General features: G+C 41.8%; 1 protein-coding gene across 1 annotated transcript in view; it reads left to right on the top strand.

The window, feature by feature from the left end:
- Positions 1-23249, top strand: part of RELN (reelin) — a 479029-nt gene that overhangs the window by 358597 nt on the left and 97183 nt on the right. Inside the window, exons 26-31 of the mRNA XM_025214714.1 lie at positions 2478-2649; positions 3421-3621; positions 7405-7640; positions 13040-13197; positions 14048-14255; positions 20882-20958. Coding sequence (XP_025070499.1) covers positions 2478-2649; positions 3421-3621; positions 7405-7640; positions 13040-13197; positions 14048-14255; positions 20882-20958 — 1052 coding nt within the window. The remainder of the gene's footprint in view (positions 1-2477; positions 2650-3420; positions 3622-7404; positions 7641-13039; positions 13198-14047; positions 14256-20881; positions 20959-23249) is intronic.

The following is a 23249-nucleotide window of genomic DNA, read 5'->3' as shown; positions in this document are numbered from 1 at the left end:
CCCTGTCCCCCACCCCCTACTTACCAGCATGGAGTCTGGGTCCAGCTCCCTGCTGCAGCCAGCAGGGACTGCCTGAATCTCCAAACCTCTCCGAATCTTTTCCGAATAGATTCGGAGAGCTTTGAATCAATTTGGACCTTTTAATGGGTCTCCTGATTTGATTTGGATTTGGAGATTCGGCCACCGAGTCAAGCCCAATCTCCTCTGAATCAAATCAGCACCCAAAGCTTCACATAGCCCTACTTGTCAGGTTTTTCTTTCTTCTCCCCCACATTGTCTGAGCTTCAGCAAAAAGAGCAATGAGAGCACAAGAAGGGAAATCTCTGCTCTCAGTCATGCCCAGCATCTGCTACTCTGGCTGAAGCATGTTAATTGTAGAGGTAATACGCAGAGTGTAACAGAGCACCTCTGGCAGTGGTTATTTGAAGAGAGGGAAACTGCAGTTCGGAGAACCACAGCTGGGGAAGACTGCCTGGTAGAAGCTCCAAAAAAACAGGGCCCTGGGGGGAGGTTTGAAAGCCATAAGCATCTAGTGCCAAGCTAATGGCTCTGCCATAATACAGCTAGGATATTGCAAGTAAAGCACTGCTGCAACAGCTAGACAGTCACAGAAAGCTGCCACAGAGTTGAGCCTGCAAGCCCAATTAAGGGACACCTGTAGCCCACCCAGGGAGATCACCTGAATGGAAAGGGGCCATGCCTGGGAGATGCATAAACCCAGGGCTTGAACCATGGCAGGCAGACTGGCCCTGCAGGCTATTAGGGAAGGAGCTCTGGATTGGGGTGACTGTAGCTGGAGCAGCTGGTTGAAATTCAGTGGCAATGTGCACTGTAAGGTGTTGAAGGCTTACAAGGAGCCAGACCCCAAGATGAGAAGAGTTTGATTTTGCTGCCAGAGCATTTAGGGTTTTTAGCAGAGCCAGAGGGCTCAGGGCCGAGGCAGGTGTCTTGCAGCAAGCTGGCTGTAGGTGAGCTAGTACCTGAGGCCAGAGCCGAACACTTGAGGAATAGGAAGCAGGAAGGACCCAGGAGTGGGGCTGCTTTGGTGTTTGGTTGTTTACTCTGAGGGAGTGATAGCTTTCCTTCTTTTAAATTGGTAATATGTTATCTCTTTTGTTGAGGTTTGGTTTACCCAGAAGGGGATGTTTATGTGAAGTAGTTGCTGCTCCTTGGCATTTAGTTATCCTGGCAGTTTGGGTGGGACTAGGAAAGGGGTGGTTAGGAGGTTCCAGCAGTGCCAGAGAGGCACTTAAAGGCTGAGGCCTGCTGGAGCAGGGCAGCAGCTTCAGGGTGCCTGCGGGACATGTGGTTTTGAAGCCCTACCAGTGGTGGGTCCTAGCACAAACAAGCAGTGCCCAAGAGGGCCAGAGTATAGACAGGGCTAGGGGCCCAGTGCTCAAGAGGGGCAGAGACATAGAGCCAGAGGCCTGTTACCCAAAGATGGACAGAGACCAGGGCCTGGGGTCCCAGTGCCCAAAGGGGCAAGCTAAAGGCTGGGACCCCGAAGTCAAGAACAGCACAGTGGACCTAGGCAAAAAGGGAACTAGGGAGAGGAAAGGGGAAGAAGCTGTGAAGGCCGAGGCCCCCAAAAGGGTAAGATACCTAAGGTGGCATGACATTAGGTGGTGGTCAGGTGCCCACCAAGGTCATTGATTCATAACACCTGTAAGGCATGGTTACGGTTGTAAGAGAGGATCAGAGGCCAAGGATAGCCCATAAAGCAACAGGTGCCCTTGGAGGTGCACATATGAGCCAGGAAGACTGGCATGATGTGAGAAATGATTGGGATCATTGGGGTCTGAGAGGGACCAATGGGTGTGAAGGCTGACTAAGACTCACTCTAGGACTCTAGGGCAGCCTCCTTTTTAAAAATACATATATATATTTCCAGCGTGGCATGGCAGGCAAGAATGAAGAGGGAGGATACACAGAGCCAGAGTAAGGCAGGATTCATGAGGCCACCAGAGCGCATTATGGCTACCTTTGAGACCTGTCCCTTTGACACAGAGCATTTAGCTACTAACTTCTAATAAACCTCTGCTAAGCATGTTTGAATGGAGAGATTCAGAGGCGTGTAACTTAGCAAAATTCAGCTGGATTTCTCAAGCTTCTCTCTGATCCCTAGCAAGCCCACTGCCAAATTTTAAGCCCACCTCCAAAAACTAGGGATTTCAGAGCTACCTGATGGAAGTCTTAAAGGAACGTTGAACATTGGCAGAAACAGATTTGACCCTAACCTCATTCTGTAAAACATATGTAGCTTTTTTTCACTAAAAGTTTCCAGCAAGGGGAAAAGGAGAAGGGAAGTAGCATTATTCAAGTTTTACAGATAGGGAAGATCTGGAATATTTCTAGGGCTTCCCACCTATAAAATTAGTTTAGCTTTTTGTGGCCTCTTCCCTCTGCTGTGTGACATTTCATATTCCTCTTTAAGAACTGAGTGTTCTATGAAGTTCTGCCCAAATCTTTTCTTGTAGATTTGTCTATCTCGAGCTTCCTGCCGCTGCAAAGACTCCTTGCACTAGATTCCGCTGGTGGCAGCCAGTGTTTTCAGGAGAAGGTTATGACCAGTGGGCCATTGATGATATCATCATTTTGTCAGAAAAGCAGAAGCGCATCATTCCCGTCATTAACCCAACTTTACCACAGGTAATCAGCAATATTAGTCTGCAGGTACCTTAAAGAAATGGGATGTACCAAGGCTTAGTCATTTAAAATGGATTGGTTACCACTAAAGAAACTGTAATATTTGTAGGAATATCCTTGCCTGCAAATAATGAGGCCCCTTTCAGAACATAATGTGTGCATCTACATGAGGTGTTTACTGCAGAGTTGCCTAATTGGCTCTGCAATAAAGTCTCAGCATCTACATTCATAGCCCTATTAGGTCACAGTAAACTAATAAACATCATCATAGGTTAGTACTTTTCAAAACAGGTACTATCCTACAGCAGTGGTATTTAGTGCACTGCAATGCACGTGTAGACACTGACGGGGCTGGCTGGGGCACAAGGATGCTTCAGTACAGGGGCTGCCTACCAGCTAGCCCCTGCACCCTTGTGCCCCAGCCAGCCCCACCACAGTATGTTGAGCCAGGTCAGAGCATCCACGAGCTGGCAGGCTGGCCCCCCGGACCTCATATCAGCTGGGGCTGCTCCAACCTGGCTCAATGTGCTGTGGTCCCAGGAACACAGGTAAACATGGCACCCAAGAGAAATAAACTCCGGCACAAACTTCACCGGTGTTTATTGCTTTGCATTTAATAGCATGTGTAGATGCACCCAATGATACTAAATAGTTTACATACATATCATTCCAAGAATCAAGTCAGAAAAATGTATTTGAAAGGTAGCTTATCAGGATGTCATGTTGCAAGGCACTGGCATTTTTTGTCATTGTTTTTGTTTTCATTTCCACCAGAACTTTTATGAGAAACCAGCTTTTGATTATCCTATGAACCAGCTCAGTGTGTGGCTGATGTTGGCTAACGAGGGAATGGTCAAAAATGAAAGTTTCTGTTCTGCCACACCATCAGCCATGCTATTTGGTAAATCAGATGGGGACCGATTTGCAGTGACTCGGGATTTAACACTGAAACCTGGATACGTTCTCCAGTTTAAGGTATTCTTTTACTATAAATCTCACTAGATCAGATTAAGACGTGGACAAATGAAAAGGAATCACTGATCTCAGCAGGTCTGATCACATGAATAAAATCTACCTGTGAGATTAAATTTGCAACCTGGTCACTAAATTATTATATTTCTATCTGTGTGAAAGATGCAAAGGACATAAATATGTGGTACTGCTCAAATAAATAACTTTGTCTTCTATAAAAGAAAGACATTACAACAAGTATGGAGCAGGAGGGCTTTGTTTGTTCTACCAAAACAAATCTTAAAAGCTTGTCATTGTATAACGATCCTCAGAAGTGACTTAAAGTAATAGTCTTTATATCCCACTACATATCAGGAAGTGCTTCTGCAATAGAGGGGATAAAGTCCTCCCCTAAATTATCCTATTTGATACTTAATGATAACAAAGCTTCTGTGTGGCATGAGGAATTTTTTATACATAAAACTAAGGATGTACAGGCTATTCTATTCTTGGATGTGGATTTCGCAAACAATTTACTTTTATTGTATAAGTGAATAGAGGCTCTAATTAGTATTCTCTTCTTTAAAGGACTTACAAAATTTTCTGTGCTTTAACAATACATCAGAATATAGACTCAAAAAAAAGTGGCTTTGCTCTGACAAGATGTTGTTTCTGAACCCTAATCAAAATTTTATTGAGTTTATAATGAAATCCCGTTGGTGAATTCTGGAGGTTGGTTGCAATGCAATTTTAATGAGCTAGCCACAAATACATGGTCCTTACATAATTGGTGGATACAGGCACTGAATAATTTACAAGTGGAATTATTAAAGAGATCAGATGTTTACAGGCAGCTTTTCAAATATAATTCCCACCATTCTATAAATAGGAAAGTTAGCTAGAAATAAGGGGATTTGTAAAATAATCTCATTCCATTTAAAAGTTTATGCTAATAAAATGCTAAGCAAACTGAGAACAGTGCTTGCATCAGTGTTAATTACATTGTTCCTAAAACTGTAAAAAAATAGATAAAAACTTGAATATATAAATAACATTTAACCAGAAAACTATGCTACTCACATCTTGACACATTTTTTTTCCATTTGACTGACAAAATAATGCTTCCATAAGCATTATACGTGGCAGAGGTCCAGGCATACTAACATAGTCTAAATAAAGCAATATTTAATAATAGTCAAATACATTATGTTTCTGAAATTTTTTAGCACAGTAATGTAAACCAAAAATTCTTTCAGAGAGGCATGACCTTACATAGGCTACAGTCTACTTCATCAGATGCTATAAATAAACTTGCAAAGAACAGGGATATGAAATCGTCTTTAAGGTGCACCTCTACCCTACCTTATTCCTTTCTAAGTGAATCAGAGATGCATAAGCTTTCATGAGCCACAACTCACTACATGCCCAGCATCTGATGAAGTAAACTGTAGCTCACAGTCTTATGCATCTCTGATTCACTTAATCTATAAACTGCATCTCCACCCTGACTTCTGCCTGGCTTCAGACTAACAGGGCTAACTACCTCTTTCTGCAGAAAGGGATTAGGTCATTTAAATACAAAGAATAAGCAAAGGGGGAAGAAAGGAGGGAGCACTGCTAGGAGAGGCAAAGGTGAGTTGAAGGTGAGTCTCAGCAGTGCCCCTCATTTTCTCCCCTTTCCCTAACCTTTGTATTGAAATGCCCTTACTCCTTTCTGTTTAGTATCTCTGCTCTCTGCAAGTCCATTCATGGCATCTGACAAAGCAGCCTGTATCTTATGAAAGCTGATGCCTGTCTGAGTGAATTAGTGTACAAGGTGCCACACTGTCCTGCCTTCTGCCTGACTTCAGACAAACACAGCTAACTGTTCAAGAAAGCTCTTAGGCAGGTACTTCAGTTTAAGTACATGCTTAAGTTCCATTGACATGCTTATCTCTAAGCATGCATTGAAGTGCTGCATGAACTTGTGAAGCTTCCATTGTCAAGAACTGCCTGGAATCATTTTGTCTAGGTAAGCTCAGGTGCAACTACTCTTCTGCCAGTTTATATATTTCATATTAGATCATTTCTGTAGTGCAGTAGTGAATATTAATTTCAGTTTTCTAATATTACACTTATAATAGTTTGAAAACTGAAATTAGTAGCTTCAAACTAATAGGAAAATATATTAATATACACTCCTTTTTCACATGAATTGGTGTTAGTATTTCAGCTTTATCAAATACATTGTGGGGACTGATCCTGTACTGCTAGCCTGCATGCATCCCATTAAAGTCAGTGGATAAGACTGAGAAAGATTAGTTTGACTTTAGCATGTCACTTCATGCTCAGGGATGAACACCTATTTGGAAAGCTGAGTGGGATGTGTGTTGAGGGACACCAACTGTTCTTCTTAGTACCTCCAAGCATGCAGGTGGAATGTGCAGGCTACACCGTCCCACATCGTATTCCCCTCTCTGGGTGCATCCCTATGTGTGGGAATGTGCATTATCCAGGGACAACTAGCATATTTGTGCCATGACTTGTTGTCCCTGGGAAATGTCCCTGCACACACTCTGGCACACAGCAAGTTGCCCTGGCCCTGGGTTAGGGGAGGCTAGGGCCAACTCCTGGGCTGGTCCCAGCAGCCTTACCTGGGATCCTGGGGGCCTCCCAGAGCTCCAGCAGCAGTAATCCAGGCATGCAGAGCATGGCTCTGGCTGGCCAGGCTCCAGTTTTGGGCAGCACTTGCTGCTGTCACATGTGCCACCCCACTTTTTTCTGGCACTGGGTTTTTGGCACCAGGATCTTCCCATGTCAAAAAAACCCCACCGTGCTGCAAATTAGGAGTGCAGTGAGTGCTTGCATGTACAGTGCTTGCGAGTTGTGTCACTGAAGATGGATCTGCACTGCTGCAGACCGCATGTGTGCACTCAGGGGAATGCACGCTCTGTGATGGACTGTGCACAAGGGTTGTCATTATCCCTAGACCCTTGTGTGGGGTGAGCAAAGATAGAGAGTGTACTTTGCACCTTTCCCACTCATCCACCTGCATAAGAGTCACAGGCAATGAAGCCAGAGGCTATTCATGTAAGGTTCCAGAACAGGATTTTTTAGAAGAGATGGTGACTTTTTGAATGTATTCTAGTCTATCCTATTTTATATGCAGATTTATATGCTAGTGCTGCTAATCCTCACAATTTGCTTGTGAATCTTGTGGTACTGTGTTTTTTCTTAAAATCCCAGCTCCTTCAGTTATGCCATTATGTAAACATCCCATTATTTTATGCCAATCTCATAATTAGGAACCTGGCTCATATTTTTTGAGCATTTGGGGTTGGCAACACTGGTATATTGCCTTTATAGAAGCTCCAGTATTCTTCACCACAGTATTTTTTAGTCTGACACAGTGCTTCACTTTGTTTAAAGGCTTCCCTGAATCTTTGCTTTCCTGATGAAAAGAAAGTAATACAGTACCAGCAATATCGTGCCAGCCCAATACTATTTGGAACCTCTGCTCTGTACTGTGGATATAAAAGTACATGGCATTATTCCAGGGATGTTTTATGTCCATAAAATGTCTTTTGTGCTGAATTTAATAACCTCAACAAAGATATAGGAAGGTTTTTTACTGCAAAATGCCAAGTGTGTAGGAAATAGGTTCCAAAATTTAGTGATTGGTTTCCAGTCTCCAAATGTGTGTAGAATTTAGACTCACAAATTTAAAATTTTAAATTTGATGTGGTTGATAATTAACAACATACATATACATGTAAGTCTACATGTCCCATATCTAACCTACTCCTTTTTACTCCCATTTTTTTGCAGCTTAACATTGGTTGCACTAACCAGTACAGTAGTTCTGCTCCAGTTCTGCTTCAGTATTCCCATGATGCTGGCCTATTCTGGTCACTTGTGAAGGAGGGCTGTTATCCTGCATCTCCTGGAATCAAAGGGTGTGAAGGAAGTTCTCGAGAGCTGAGTGAACCAACTATCTATTACACAGGAGACTTTGAGGATTGGACAAGAATTACTATTGTCATTCCAAGATCTCTTGCAGCCAGGTACTGCAGATCTTTAATTTTGTAATATATGGTACATGTAAACCTGTTTTCTACACTTTGAACCTATGCTAGTAAAATGCTGAAAGCTGAAACCAGAACAGAGTTAAAAATCCATATTCCATAAAGAATATGTTGATATGCAAAAAAAGTAAAGCCTTTTTTTAAAAGCATTAGAACAAGCTATAAAATTAAATTACAAGGCAACAAGGAACCATAACAGAAACAAGCACAACATTTTAATATTCCATACATCTCTTTATCATAGTTCTACCTTTCTTTAGGCTTATCAGTTAGGTCAGAAATGCCAGCAAGAGAGTGATAAGTCACATGAATCAGATAAGCCATTTCAATAGGATTAATTTTACAAAAACACTTTCTACTAAGCAAAGAAAAACTAGAAGAGTATTTGAGTTGCTCTATAATATGCCATGTCATTGGATGATGATGAGCATTTGAGACTGTGGAACACACAAGGTGCATCCAGACAAGTGCACACATGCAGGGGTGCACATTTCCTGCAGCACAAAAAGCAACGGCATGTTTGCACCACTGCTTTTTGTCCCAGGGCACACATGCTCCAGCACGTGGCAAATTGACCCAGGTTGGGTAGGGGCGGCTGATTCCAGCAGCTTTACCTGGGTCCCTGGGGGCCTCCTGGGGTATCAGCAGTGCCAATCTGGCTGCTCAGAGCCTAGCTGGGAGCCAGACATAGCTCTGGCCAGCCAGGCTCTGTTTCCAGTGGCACGTGCTGCACCACTTCTTTCTGTAGTGGGGTTTTTTGGCACTGGGATCTCCCTGTGTTAAATTTTGGCACTGCATTGCAAATTAGCAGCATGGCAAACAGGTGCATGTGAGCTGCATGCAGTTTGCGGAGCCTCAAACAGCTTTGAGGTGCCACAAAGTGCACGTGTGTGCTCGTTTGGATGTACCCACAGAACATGTGAGACATGTGCACACATACATTTCCCCAGGGACATATAGCAGTGGCACAATGGTAAAATGAGATGAGAACTTCATTTAATGAGAGACTCAGACCTGAAAATCTTCCCAGATCCTTAACTAGCACCTGTAAATCCAATGGAAAGGTAGCCCTTGGCTGCCATCCTCTGGCCGTTGTTTTGTGCCACTGCTACTTGTCCCTGGGGACTGCCCATTCACGTTTGCTTTGGTGTGTGGCAAGTTGCCCTGGCTGGCATAGGGGAGGCTGGAGTCAGCACCTGGACAGGTCTTAGCTGCATTACCTGGGGTCCTCGGGACCTCCCAGGCTCCAGCAGCGGCAATCCGTCATGTGGAGCGTGGCACGCAGCCAGAGGATGGCTCCATCTGGCTAGGCTCTGGTTTCAGGCAGTGCATGCTGCCTTCACATGTACTGCCCCACTCCTTTCATGCTGCATGTGCGCAATTGTCTGGACATGCCCACAGAGGCTATAACACAAAGTGGTCAGATTATCCTCCCAACCCCAAAATGAGAGAGAGATGGGTGTAAATCTAAGTTCTATTCCACAACAAGCACAGGTATCAAAAAAAAAAAAAAAAAGCATTTTCAGTGCCCATCATCATTGTGTCAAAGCAGTGTCACACTGCTAGCATATAAAATTTCTGGGTGACCTGTACAAATGAGAAAATGTCAAACAAGCCTCATCAGGCAGGACTTTTTGTGAATTTTACTTGAACTTTCATGCAATTTCTTATTTCTATTTCCAGGTTTTCTGTATCACATAGTAAAAACTCCTGAGCTTGGCTACCCTCTAAAATGTTACATAGAAATATCCTTCCTTTATCACTCTAAAGCTAGTCATCTGCTAACGCACCTACCTGAACATACTGAGATTTCCTGTCCTCTCATCTGTCTCCCCCAGTATACCTATGCTGTTGCTATCTTCCACTTCCTGCCATATCAGACTAAGACTAGGTTTTTACCCTTCTCTAACTGCAACGATGTACAGTATATGGCATGCTGTATCACAAGAGAAGGCAATATCTTTACCGGAGGAGTCAGATTATCATGTGTACCCTAATAAGTATTTTTCAGTAATTAGACAATAAGAACAGGTGCTAAGTCACACAAATCTGACACCAGCTGATTTGATTTACCCAAAACAAGCAGCACAGAATCAATAGCAGCAATCTGTTTGGCATTATGTTCAGTAACATAATCAGAAGAAAACAGCAGAACCAAAACAAAAAGTTACCACTGTATCATCTATTCAACAGATGAGCATTACAGATGGGAGACTGTCAATACTGAACGTACACAGTGTATGTGCTGTGCATGTCAACATTGTACTAGTTTTGTCCCAGTTCAGAGTTCAAAGTTAATGGGTTATCCTGACCATATTATTAGCTGGTAGAATGTACTAAAACGTTGATGCTAAAAATGTCTTGTTCATCACCTGGGTACTAGACCAATGGATAATAACAAGAAAGAATAGATACATTACATATCAGGCAATATAGTAAGAATGCTCTTGTGTTTAATCCACAAGATCCCAGTTCTGCTACAGACTTTCTGTAAAATAAGGGGTAAAATCAATTAACCTCTGAACCTGTGGACACATATTCCCAGTTGACCCATCCCAGATCCCATTCCTATGGGTGAGTCAGAAACATGGCATGTTTCACATGATGAATACACACAGGTGGGAAAATGAGATGAGACTTTCATCTAACAAGAGACTCAGACTTGGAAAGCTTCCCAGATCCTTAACTAGCTCCTGTAAATCCAATGGAAAGGCAGTCCCTGGCTGCTATCCTCTAGCTGCTTTTTTTCTTTGACAAACTTCTTAAGCAATGGGGCAGATGTAGTAAATTGGCATAGACCTACTGAAATCAACAGAGCTTTGCTAGTATATACCAGTTGAAAGTCTGGCCACTGTTTTTAGGGAATAGCTTTGTGACTTAACTATAATCAAGAGAAAGGATGCTTACACTTCAGTTCAGCTATCCAAAGCCCTATAAGTGAATTTGTTATTGGCCAATTCAGACAATGTTACATGCAAAGATACATCACCATCACATCACATCAAATTCCTCATCCTTATAATTTTTTTAAAGTACTATACCAAATGAGTTTCTGGAATTTCAAAATGTAACAAGCAGCTCAGCAATGAATAAGGGCCTTCGCACAAGTTACCTTAAAAGTGTCATAAAGGCATCTAAAATGAGAGCAGTCACTAGTTAAGGGGTGTAAAACTGCCATAAGTACTGTCTAAATGTTTGAGAGAGATGTCACTACAGCTGAGGTTGATCTTTGATTCACTTTGCCCAGGTAATCCCAGGGTATTGTATGGATGCTCTGGAGAAATAAAATGCCTTACTTTCATTCCTCCAGCATCTCAGGATACACAGCTCTCAGCTACTCTATGCCTTCCCACCCTTCAAACCTCTACTAGTAACCCTGCCCCACCACACCCCCTTCAGCCCTCTCAGCATTTAATTGCAGAGCCAGCCAGCCCCCCCAACCCATGCCCTCTCTCCAATCCACCTGCCCACACTTCAGCACAGGCTTGGCAAACTACCCCAGCATGAGCTCCCTCCCCATCCTTCTCCCCTGCTCCCATCACACAGACAACACTGAAGCTATGGGGGAGTGGGAAGGACAGGGCTAGGGAAGAGAAGCTGCACACACGCCTCAGTTATATCAGCTCCAAAGCACAGTGCAATCCCCCATTCTCCCAATCCAATAGTAAACATCTGTTGGGTCAGGAGGGTTGGTTTAACTTATGGCGCTTTCTGTGAAGTGCCATGAGTTAGACCAGGATGCTGCACATCTGTCAGTGCCCCTAGTAGCAAATCAGTTATGCAGGTCTGAAAGGACCCAAGGCCTTCACCAGACGTAAGCGGTTGTGACGTAGATTATTACATGGTCAGGTAGATGGAGAATTGGCTTATAGGATGGACCCAGAGGGTGGTGGTGGACAGGTCATATTCGACCTGGCAAAATGTGGGTAGTACAGTTCCCCAAGGTTTGATCCTTGGACTAGTGCTGTTCAGTATCTTCATTAGTAACTTGGATGCGGGCATGGAAAGCACTCTGTCCAAATTCACAGACAACACCAAATTATGGGGCAAGGTAAACACACTGAAGGGCAGGGAGTGTATTCAGGCAGATTTGGACAGGTTGGGAATGTGGGCAGAACAGAATAGGTGCAGTTTAACAAAGATAAGTGCAAAGTGCCACATCTAGGGAGAAAGAATCACCAACACACCTACAGATTGGGAGGTGACTTTCTAAGCAGCACAACAGCAGAAAGGGATCTCGGAGTCATAGTTGACTCCAAAATGAACATGAGTCATCAATGTGACGAAGTGATAAGTAAAGTCAACCATACGCTCATGTATTAGAAGGTGCATCACGAACAGGTGCAAGGAGGTGATGCTTCCCCTTTATGTGGCATTGGTAAGACTGCAGCTGGAATACTGCATCTAGTTCTGGGCACCACAGTTTAAGAGACATGTGGATAACCTTGAGAGGGTCCAGAGGAGGGCTACTCGTATGGTTAAGGGCCTGCAGGTAAGATCCTACTAGCAGAGATTGAGGGACCTGAATCTCTTCAGCCTCTGCAAAAGAAGGCTGAGAGGAGATCTTGTGGCCATCTGTAAATTCATTGGGGGGAGAAGGGGGAGGGGGGGCAGCAAGGAATAGGGGATTCTCTGTTTACCAGGCCACCCTTTGGGGTTACTAGGAACAAAGGCTATAAACTGATGGAGGGCAGATTTAGATTAAACATTAGGAAAAAATTCTTTATGGTGAGGGTTGCCAAAATATGGAATGGGCTTCCAAGGGAGGTATTTTTATCCCCTACTTTGGAGGTCTTTAAGAGGAGACTGGACAAGCACCTGGTTGGGGTCATCTGACCCCAGTGCTCTTTCCTGCCCAGGGCAGAGGGTCTGACTCGATGATCTACTGAGGTCCCTTCTGACCCTAAAAATCTATGAAATCTATGACTACTCTAAAAACGCAATCATTTTATGACATTACAACATTCCACACATTACTGACATTATACAGGTAACCTGTGCCAAATCCCTAAGTGGATAAAGCATTTCCAAAACTCTAAGGAGTCAAATTTCAAAGACAGCAACAATTCATTTCATTCTTGCCTACTGATAAAGCCACACAATCACCCTTTATGCCACATTGCGGGTTATAGTGTCAGGAAAATGCAGAAGGTCAAAATGTGTAGAAGAAACTGTCTGGAAGGAAAAATCATAAGAGAAATTTCACAAAAGTATAAGAAAAGTTAGTGTTTTCCAAGCACATCTTTGCATCTCATGTGTAAGGGCTGTTCTAGAAAAGGCTTCTTTTGATTTCCAACTTGAGGCAGTGCATGAAGTGTACAAAGGGGTCTGAAAGCAATCAACGGTAACACTGTGCCTTTGGTTATCATTTTCCACAGTAAAACTAGATTTCGCTGGATCCAAGAGAGCAGTTCTCACAAAAATGTGCCCCCTTTTGGCTTAGATGGAGTTTACATCTCAGAGCCTTGTCCTAATTATTGCAGTGGTCATGGGGACTGTGTTTCTGGAGTCTGTTTTTGTGACTTGGGCTATACAGGTAAGGCTACATTTATTACATGTTATTGCTGTAAAATATTTGGATGAGTTGTATAAAATGTAGCATCTAATTATGATGTCTTTAACTCATGGGCTGTTAGTGAAAATCTTTTTGCTTGAGTAAGAACACAGTTCATGAGCTCAGCATCAAGCACTGACAAAGTGAAACATTACAAGAATACATGCATACTAGTGATATTTTCTGACCATTATAAACTTTGAACATTGTCATCCATATAAATGGGAAGAGACCTAAAGATAAAAGAGAAATCTGGAGAAAATATTATAAACTAAAAAGTCTGCTTAGAATTTTTTTGGACAATCTTCAAACAAATTCCTACTGTTTTCAGTCCCCTGGCCTTGAGATGGCATGTGACAAGAAATGAGCATATGTTATGACAGGCCTTCTGTGAAAAATTCTGTTCATTTGTGGTTTCAAGGGTTTTTATGCAGAAACAACAACAAAAAACCAACTGTGACTGGCACAACCAGTTGCATATGCTATTCTTTTAAACCCTCTGCAACAGCATGTTGTTGGTTTAATTTGTTTAAACAAACACAACAGGAAAATTATTTTCTGTTAACTAAAATTGTGTCTGATCAGTATAAACTATGGACATTTTCCACCTGTTAAACATCCTGCCACTCTTAGAAAGGATTTTAGGGAAAGGATCCTTATTTTGGCTAGAAAAAGTATTAAATGAAAGTACAAATCCTTTTATCATGGGGCTTCCTCATCCAAGTCTAATATATGTAAGAAATTATACCATTTGTCAATTTACTGAATCCGACTTTTACTGTTCAGCACTGTTTCAACAAAGCATCTCCTATATATTTTTTTTCTTCTGAAGCCTCACATGGAACCTGTGTGTCTAATGTACCTAATCACAGTGAGATGTTCGACAGGTTTGAGAGGAAGCTGAGCCCTCTCTGGTACAAGATAACTGGAGGTCAGGTTGGGACAGGCTGTGGAACCCTGAGTGACGGAAAATCTCTTTACTTCAATGGGCCTGGTAAACGGGAAGCAAGAACAGTCCCTCTGGATACCGCAAATATCAGGTCAATAGCAAATGCCACTCCTCAAACACTGTATGCATGTTACTATTGCATTCCCTGGGCTATTACAGCAAGACACACAAGGTGGTATGAAGTGTTCTTTTTTTTTTTTAACTGCAACCAATACTTCATTAAGAAACAGCTTAAAGATGGGAAATACACCGTGCTTCAGAAAAACTGGGTTTGTATTTTTTGTTTTTGCTTTTTGTTTGTTTCATTGTTTTTGTTAACACAAGACAAAATCCTTCCCTTTCTTGACTAAAAGTTGGAAGGGGGAATATGAAGTTAAAAAGCAAGGGAATGAAAACATGGAAAATACAGATTCTCGGTTTTTGGTGACAATGTCTTAGCAGGATGTTCTCAATGGGACAGGCAGGAGACATGGCCTGGAACAACACAAAGCCAAAGGTCTGTGAGCAGTCCAGGCCTCATCCCCTGTAGAAAGCTATCTTTTCTACAAAAATCCATTAATCCTGTATGTCCCGATAGCATGGCTATTGAGCAAACATCTGCTGGCCTGCTGCTACACACTGCCTCCCTCTGTAAGGGGTGTTGAATTTGAAATGGAGTTAAATCTGACAGGAAGAATTTTGCTGCATCATCAAACATACGGCTGCCTTGGTTTCTATGGGATCCTACTGCACAGACTACTCATACCCTAGCAACCCTAACAGTTTTCAGCAGTCATTTCCCAAACAATCCCCTATATTATGTGATGTGGGCCATGGACTTGGCAAGATTGCCAGCATCATAGGGGGCAGCATGCAATAGAACAACGGCTGCCTTTTTCTGTAATCCACATGTCTGGCAGTTATTTGTGTGCATCTGTGACTCTGTTCATGGTTCACAAGGGGGTGCACCTATTCCTCTGTGTCCTTATGTGTCCTATGGGGGTTTTCAGCATTTATGTAATGAATAGCAGAATACAATGTCTAATGTCATCATATCATGCTAAAATGTATATGTGAATATTACTCAGTATTGCTTTTCCTGTCATTTAGAAGTCGTATTACAGAAGACAAAGAGTTTTCTTCAGTTTCTATATTACTAGAAAACCATTCTTTAGTAGCAAATGTTTGCATAAAGAATTTTACAACTTTAGTTTCAAATAGGTTTAATTAAAAAATCTCTCATACCTTACAGAAGCAAAGTGATTCTTTTTCTTGACCCTTTTATTCCTGACTTGCATGAGAAAACTGTTATCATGCTTCTCAAAATTGCCCCAGCAAATGATACCTACTAAAATAGAGCCCTATTCTCAAACATATACTTAGCGTGTATATTGAGTACTACTACAGATTGATTTGTTCAAAGAAGTCAGAGTCAATGTTCGTTATCAGAATCAGGTTAACTTCCTCGGACAGCTGAGGTGTGTGAGCCAGGTCCAGTGCTGTTCCACCCTCCCCCTGCCCCCCCGCCAAAAAAAAAGAAGCAATGGTATCATTCGGCTTCTCAAACCCAGAAATAGAGTGATTTTTCTCAAGCAGTAGGCATTAGGAGCACACTTCCCCACATTTATGTACATTTTGATCTACTTGCTCTAAACACAGATATTCAGGCTGAACTCTTCCTAATCACAGCTGGATCTTTATCTTCCATGGGATTAAAGATACAGTCAATCTGAAATAGGGAGAAGTAATTGTAAGGTACACAGTCTTGCTTCTGTTTGTAAACATCCTGATATTATAATAGAAAGTTAGAGTGCTGTGGTAGCTAGGATAATCCATAAATGAAGAAGCAAGATTTTTTGGTGATCTCTTTTATTGGACCAATTGTATAGTTGGGAGATGTGTTAGACAAGCTGAACCTAAGGAAAGACCTTTGTGTCTGAAAGTTTGGCTAACATCCCTCCCAACTATAGTTTTTCCAGTAAAATATATCACCCAAAAAACTTGCTTTTCTGATATTATAGTAATAAGTAACACAATGGAAAGAAATTAGAGAAAAAAAATTCTTTTAATTTTGTGCATTTAATAGCACTTTGTATGTGGACAGCTTACCTTTGTGATCAGTCAGTTGGCTTCTGCTGCTGTTTTATGTTTTCACATGGCAGCAAGGGAAAGGAAATTTTTTTAAATAATAGGAAATCATGCTTTAAATTCCCCAGAATATTTAATCAGATTCAGGGTGAGAAAGCATATCTGAAATGAGTGGAGTATATTTGAAAAAATAACTTACTGTTTGTCCTATATTAGTGCCCTTCAAGCCCTTTTCAAATCTTATTGTAGCAAGCAGCAGAATATCACTTGCTTAATTCAATTTTATGATGAGAAATTTAAAATAAGTTTTTCTCTCTCAACTGTTGCACACAGGCAGGTAAATGTGTGGACCTGTGACATACTTTCAGCACAATTAAACCCCATTTTTTGCAAGCAAATTTTTGCTCATGTGTGAAATGGAGAATTCATGAAGCCTTTTAGCTCCCACTCTGATAGGCCTGAGGAGGAGCTGGGCAAGATCCTAATTCCATTCTGCCAACATGCTGTGACCCTAAGGCTAGGGACAGACATTACACATAAACTGGTTTAAGTGATCTGAAACAGGTTTAAACCTGTTACAGAACAGATGTTCAAACCAGTTTGAAAATGGCTGAAACTGGTTAGAGATAAACCTGGTTGAATGTAGTATGACACTTAACTGATTTGGGTCAAACCAGTTTATGCAATGTCTGTCCCAGACCTCTTGCTGGTTTAAGTTAAACCAGACTCCCCCAGCATCCCAGCATGCTTGCTGGGCTGGGCTCTCTGCTCCACAGCAGAGCTGGCCCCTCCCCTCTGCTCCCTGGCTAGCACTTAGCAGAAAATGCAGGCGTATGCCTGGCTTCCCCCTGCTTCCCCCCTCCCCTCCCCACTCCCTGCTAAGCAGTGATTATTCCCCCATCCCCTCTGCCTTACACAGACACTTCTCAGCATTAGCTAGCAGACCACATGCTGGCTACGGTCCCTGCTGTGGCAGACGGGGACAAAGGCAGAATCAACAGGTAGCTGGTAATGTCCCTATATTGTTTTCTCAATGGGGTGATAAACACTGAATTAGGGATGATAAACACTGTTTTATCAATTCCCTTCTGGGGTACTCAGAAGGGCAGGGGGAAACCCTTCCCTAATCAGAGCATCCTGCTGGGGCCTGGCCACGCCCCCCTTCAGCTGGCACTGTGGAAGTGAAGGGTGGGTTGCTATATCACCACCCCCCCAGCTTCTAGCCTGAGCCATTGCAGCCACGTGCCTGCATTTCTGAGATGTCTGTATGGTTGAAACCAGTTTAGTTTAACCAAGTTAGACTAATCTAAAAGATTGAATCAATTCAGGCTCAGGCTTTTGCATGTCTGCCCCTAGCCCATGGGATCATCTCCCAGCTTGATCCTGGCCCCAATTCCGGAAAGTATCTCACTTCCAGGATTACCTGAATAAGGATTTAATTTTAAGCATGTGTTTAATTCCTATTGTAATCAGTGGGTTTAAACACAGTATATTTAATGTTAACCATAAGTTTAAGGGTCCGCCTGTCTGCCAGGCCCTGTCTGTCCCCTTCTCTCCCCTGAATATTGTGCCTTTGTCTGAGGATTGTGGAGTGCATCTCATAATTCAAAAGGAGCTGTAAGGTGAACTGCAAATTCATTACATGCAAGCCATTTTTAAGTCATGCTGCCATACACCACAGGTTTGTTCTGGAAACTGCCATCTACCACTCTTCTGAAGGCCCAGAATAGCCAGGCCACAATTTTTCTTGCAGCATTTACATCCTTAGGCTGCCAATATGATACCTGGATGCAATTTTATTACAGATTTAGTCACTCCCTCCTGCTCCTAATGCTTGTCCCTGATTACTTCCTTCACTATCTGCTCAGCAAGTGCAGGCACACATGGGGCCTACCTGGCAGCTGCAGAAGCTAGATAAAAAACTGTGGAATATATTTTTTTCTAAGTGATGACATCTGGCTTGTTAGCTGAGTCAGCTCCCATCTGTGTGGCAGACTCTGCTGCTAATGACTATAGAACAGGCTCAGAGAGTTGTTTTGGGTCAAACCTTTACAGACTGGATGGGCAGCCTGTCCTCCTGAAGAACAGGTCCTTTTTTAAAATTAGTCTTTCCAGTGCAAGAAACTGTTGGCCAAATTGTTTACTATAGGACGCAAACCCTTTCCAAATCTGTCACCAGCTAGTGTTTAACTACCTGGGCACTCTTTCATACACATGCATAGAAGGCTGGTAATGATTTTCAAAAAAAAAAAAAAGGCAATGGAGTCCTGTTGGGTAAATGCAGTAATACAGTAACCTTTCCAGCTTTTTAGATACAGAATTAGACACTGGATAAGGCAAGTAACCATGGTCTTGCTAATCTCATCCTAGTTCCTGTGAACAGTAGTGTAACAAGTGATGAGCAAACAGGACACCAGTCCAGGGCTCCCACTTAAGCAAGTGCAAAAATGGCACCTGCTGCAACCAGCCTGGCCCCTGATGCAGCTGCAGTAGCCAGGCTTGCCCCTGTCACAGCTGCTCTAGCCAGCCCAGCCTCTGTTGCTGTCCAAAATGCAGACCCTGGTTGTTGTGCCTCTGCCTGTGAATATGCAGTACCTCAGATGTGCATCAGGCAGTTTTAGACAACTGAGCAGTGCAGGGCTTGCTTTACAGAAGCCCAAGGAACAGAAGAAGATTGTGATATTCATGCAAGGCAGTTTGAGTAAAGTTTGTGGAGCACTTACACTGCATTATGCCTGGCCATAGTCCTTTGGCTTGATTCTGTTATCACTAATACTAGTGCAAGTCAAGGGTACCTCCTCTGCCATGAATGGAATTAGCCCAGTGGGAATGGAGAAGTCTTTCATTTACATAAACCAAAAAAAATCACCCACCAAATTTAGCACATTTAAAATAAAAGAAGGAAAAGTTTGAATGGTTTATAGAGTTGCTTTCTACCAGGTTTTTCACTAGATCCCAGTGGCTGCTGAAGAAGCTAAAGAGCCATGGGACAAGAGACTAACCATTGGCAAGGATCAGAAACTGACCAGGAAAAGAAAAACTGCATTCAGTAGGCATTTTCATCATGGCAAAAGTCTGGCGACCTCAAAGTCCCATATCAGTTCCCACTGTTGTTAAATTAATGATCTGGAAAAGGAAAATGAGTAATAAGAGGACACTGTTTGTAGGTGTCACCAAGTTATTTAGGTTAGTTGTGAGAAGGAGGGATGATAAAGAGTTAAGAGTTAAAAAAGTTGAGAGACTGGACCCTATAATTTAATTGAATATTCATTCAGTGTTGATAAATTCAAACTAGTGCACATTGGAGGGAAAGATTTAAATTACTCTAACACCATACTGGGTTCTAATTGATTCTGTCATCTCAAGGAGATATGGCTATCTCTGTAAATGGTTTGATGAAAGCCTCTACACAAGAGGCAGTTATAGTCAGAAAAATTAACAAGATTTATTGTGCATAAGAATTCAGGTGAAGAATAATACAAAATATTACAATGACTTTGTATTAATCAGTGTTACAGCCTCATCAGGAATGCTGTATGCTGTACTGATCACCCAGTCATATGCAGGACACAGCAAAATTAGAGAAAGTTTAGAGAAGGATAATGAGAAGGATCAAGAGCATGGAAAAATTCTCATATGAGAAACTGTTCACCATACAAAAAAGATGAAAAAGGAGAGATATACAATAATTAATGCCATATAAAAGGCAAAGTAGGAGCTTCTGCTTTCCCTTCCTCATAGTTTGAGAATATAGAGCACTCAGTTAAATTACAATGTGGGAGATTCCAAGTCAAGAGATATACAGTATTTTCTCAAAAAATATGTAATTAAACTGTGGAATTCATGGCCACAAGAAATTATTGAGGCCAAGAATTTAAGATTAAAAAATGGACGGGATATCAAAACATCCAGAATTACCCTAATTAATTATTACTACATATTTTGTTATACATTTCTCATACATACATACATATATACATTTCTCATATACATTTCAGATTATCTCATATCTGCCTCCTGAAAGGGTTTAGCACTTAGCTCTGAAGCATTAGCCACTGTCAGGGAAAGGATACTGGGCTAGAGAGACCTTTCAGTACTCGCCTGTATATATGCAATGTACTGGGATTCTGATTTGCTTGGTAAAATTTCAAAAATAGTAATAAATGTTTTAGCTTAATCCTTCTTTCATATCGTTCTCACAAGAGCTATTAGAAACTCCAGAGATACAGCAGCTTTAACCCATCACCTAAGAAAGCCCTGTATTGAGCTCTTAGACAGTCATTTCACAAGGACAGAAGTCCCGTTGTTTTATTGACACAAGCTACATTAAAATGTTTCAGCAGGATATTTTTAATTCTTTTTCTTTCCAACTGCACTACACAGATACACTACATTTTACAGACAGCACATTTATTCAGCACAGTACCAAGTAACCACTCAAACTCTTCATGAATTATTGGGGCTTAATACTCCCTGCCCAGGAAGAATTTCTGAGAACTTAATGGATTGTTTTATTTCAATGGAAACTTTAACTAAATAAACAGCACTCAATAATGATATAATTAAACAATCATCATCAATTAGGAAAAGTAAAAAATATTATCAATATTAGATTTATTTTCTAATGAGGCTTTTGATTGTTTTTAACAGACTAGTTCAGTTTTATGTACAAATTGGAAGCAAAGCTATTGGTTCTTCCTGCAACAAACCAAGAGCCAGGAATGAAGGTAAAATCTTTTTTCATTAGAAACCAGCTTTTATCTGTGTTTTTGTTAATTTTGACTATTTTACAATGTTAACAAAATCATTATATTATTAATGTGAATCCCTTTTTATGAAGGGTGAGGAAATCATCTATGAATTAAAGAAAACCCAGTCTACTAATTATTGTTCCATATTCTAAACTCCAGTTTATCTCCATGCCATACATACCTGCTGTTAATCTATTGTTGTACCATGTTCCTTCAAATATAAGACTCTCTTGAATTTAAGGTGTATCCAACTTTCCTAACTCCCAATTTAAGAAAAAGTAAAGCATCAAATAAAGATACATTTGCATGGATACAACCTCTGTGATGCTTACAAGGGCCTCTTACTATTTTTATCTGTTTGTTTACATGTATTTAAGATCCAGATAATTTTTAGAGGAAATATTTAATTTTAAAAATGTATTAAAAGGGTACAGTCTATTACCTATTTACTTCAAGTGCAGAGGTATGTAATTGAAGTCAAGGGTATGATTCAGTATAAAAAAATCTAGTTTTTACTAGCTGCACTGCAACCTTATTTTTCTCGTGCCCCTAGTTTGTCATTCCCCACTGTTCTCCCAGATATGTTAGCCTGAAAAGAATCAAAAAGAGATTTGAAAGTGGATCCTTAACTGGTATTAACTGATGCAATTCCATTGAAAATACAGATGTGAAAATGTATGGCAGTTGAGGATCTGGCCCTATGCGTGACAATTTTGGTTGTGTAAAAGCAGCTGGGAACATTATGCAATTATTTTATTGATGTCACATGCAAATGAGGCATTTAACATGTATAGCTTTTCTATCTGAGAACAAGGTGGTATTCCAAGAATCCTCAGCTTCCCATGGGAATGTTAATAGCTGTGGTAGAGGTGTTTTTAAAGCTAGTTTGTCCTGAATTGTCATACCCCTCTTCTACCAGTGAACCAGTGTGAAGCAGGTGGAATGTATTATGGGAATACTGATTTAAAAAGGAAATTGCAAATGAATCAAAATAAATTGCTTGGCTGTTTATGGCTTGTTTTCTAATGTTCATCCAAAAGTATGACAACAGTACCACCAAGTGATTTGTCAGTTGGTTGTACAGCTGTTGGAAAATGTCTGAGCTTTAATCTATATCTCTATACCAATACCAAGTCTAATTGTACCTGAACAAAAATAATATTCATTCTAGGATACAAATTACCTCTGCATGGTTCTCTGCTCAGTACCAAGCCTGACTTCCATTCAGACAGAGACAGAGACACAGTCAACCCCAGAGGAGCTCTACCAGACAGGAAAAGTATAGAAACAGATAGCATTTTTCCCCATCATTCAAAAACTTTCATATACAAAAGACTTTGCTCCACATGTGATTTGCATCCCACAGAAACTTCTCTGCCTTGGGATAATATTGGTAGTTTAAATGTAAATCTTCCACAAAGCTTTTCAGGCAGTGAAAGTACAGTTTCAGGCATAGTCAAGGCAAGAGCTCTGTTTTCATATCTGATTTTAAATCAAAATCAGACAATTTTCATTTGGGCAGGAAAAAAGGTGCTGTATTTTGTGACCCCCAACTGGAAGTCTAGCTAAATGTGCTTGGCTCGTTAACGTTAAGGCTTCATACAGACAATGCATCTAGAAGTTTGGGGGTTAGATCGAGTTAAAAATGGCCCCAATCTAACTTAGTAAGTATACAGGTGCTAGAAACCTGATGTGAGGAAAGTCGGGAGGAGGGGAGAGAGGTGGGTAGATTGGGGAGCGGTGGGGTGGTAGAATTGAGAAGGATGGTGGCTCTGCAGGAGGAGGCTTGGTGGGATATGGAGGCTCTCCCCACCAACCAGGGGCTATTTTTAGATGCCGACCCCCTCCACCTCTAGACAAACAACGCCCTGGTGAACCAACCCTCCTTGATCCTGTCCACTCCTCCCCCTACCTCGACTTACTTTAGTTGGCTCCTAGTACCAGTAAATGATGATAAAACCAGCACCAGGAGCAGGTTGCAGGGTCAGAGATTTGGCAGTCTCGGGGGGGGAAGAAGGGGAAGGCTGGTTGGTCTGTGGGGTGGGTTGTCCTTTTGGGGTGAGGGGAGGGGCCAGGGAGCCAAAAAATAGCCTTGTTCCCAGGCATGGTGGGAGGGGTAGGAAAAGCACAGCCCTGGGGCTTGAGCCAGCAACTGGACTTTCCCAAGCCTGAAGATGTGCTCCAAACACATGAGCGACTGGTGCCACCTGAGTATGGGGGGCACCAGATCACTGACAGGGGGGTCTCCCAGCAGCCGATTGCCAACG

Source organism: Alligator sinensis, unplaced genomic scaffold, assembly GCF_000455745.1.
Source record: "Alligator sinensis unplaced genomic scaffold, ASM45574v1 scaffold915_1, whole genome shotgun sequence".
In the NCBI taxonomy this organism is placed as follows: domain Eukaryota; kingdom Metazoa; phylum Chordata; order Crocodylia; family Alligatoridae; genus Alligator; species Alligator sinensis.
This window is presented reverse-complemented; position numbering and strand designations above follow the sequence as displayed.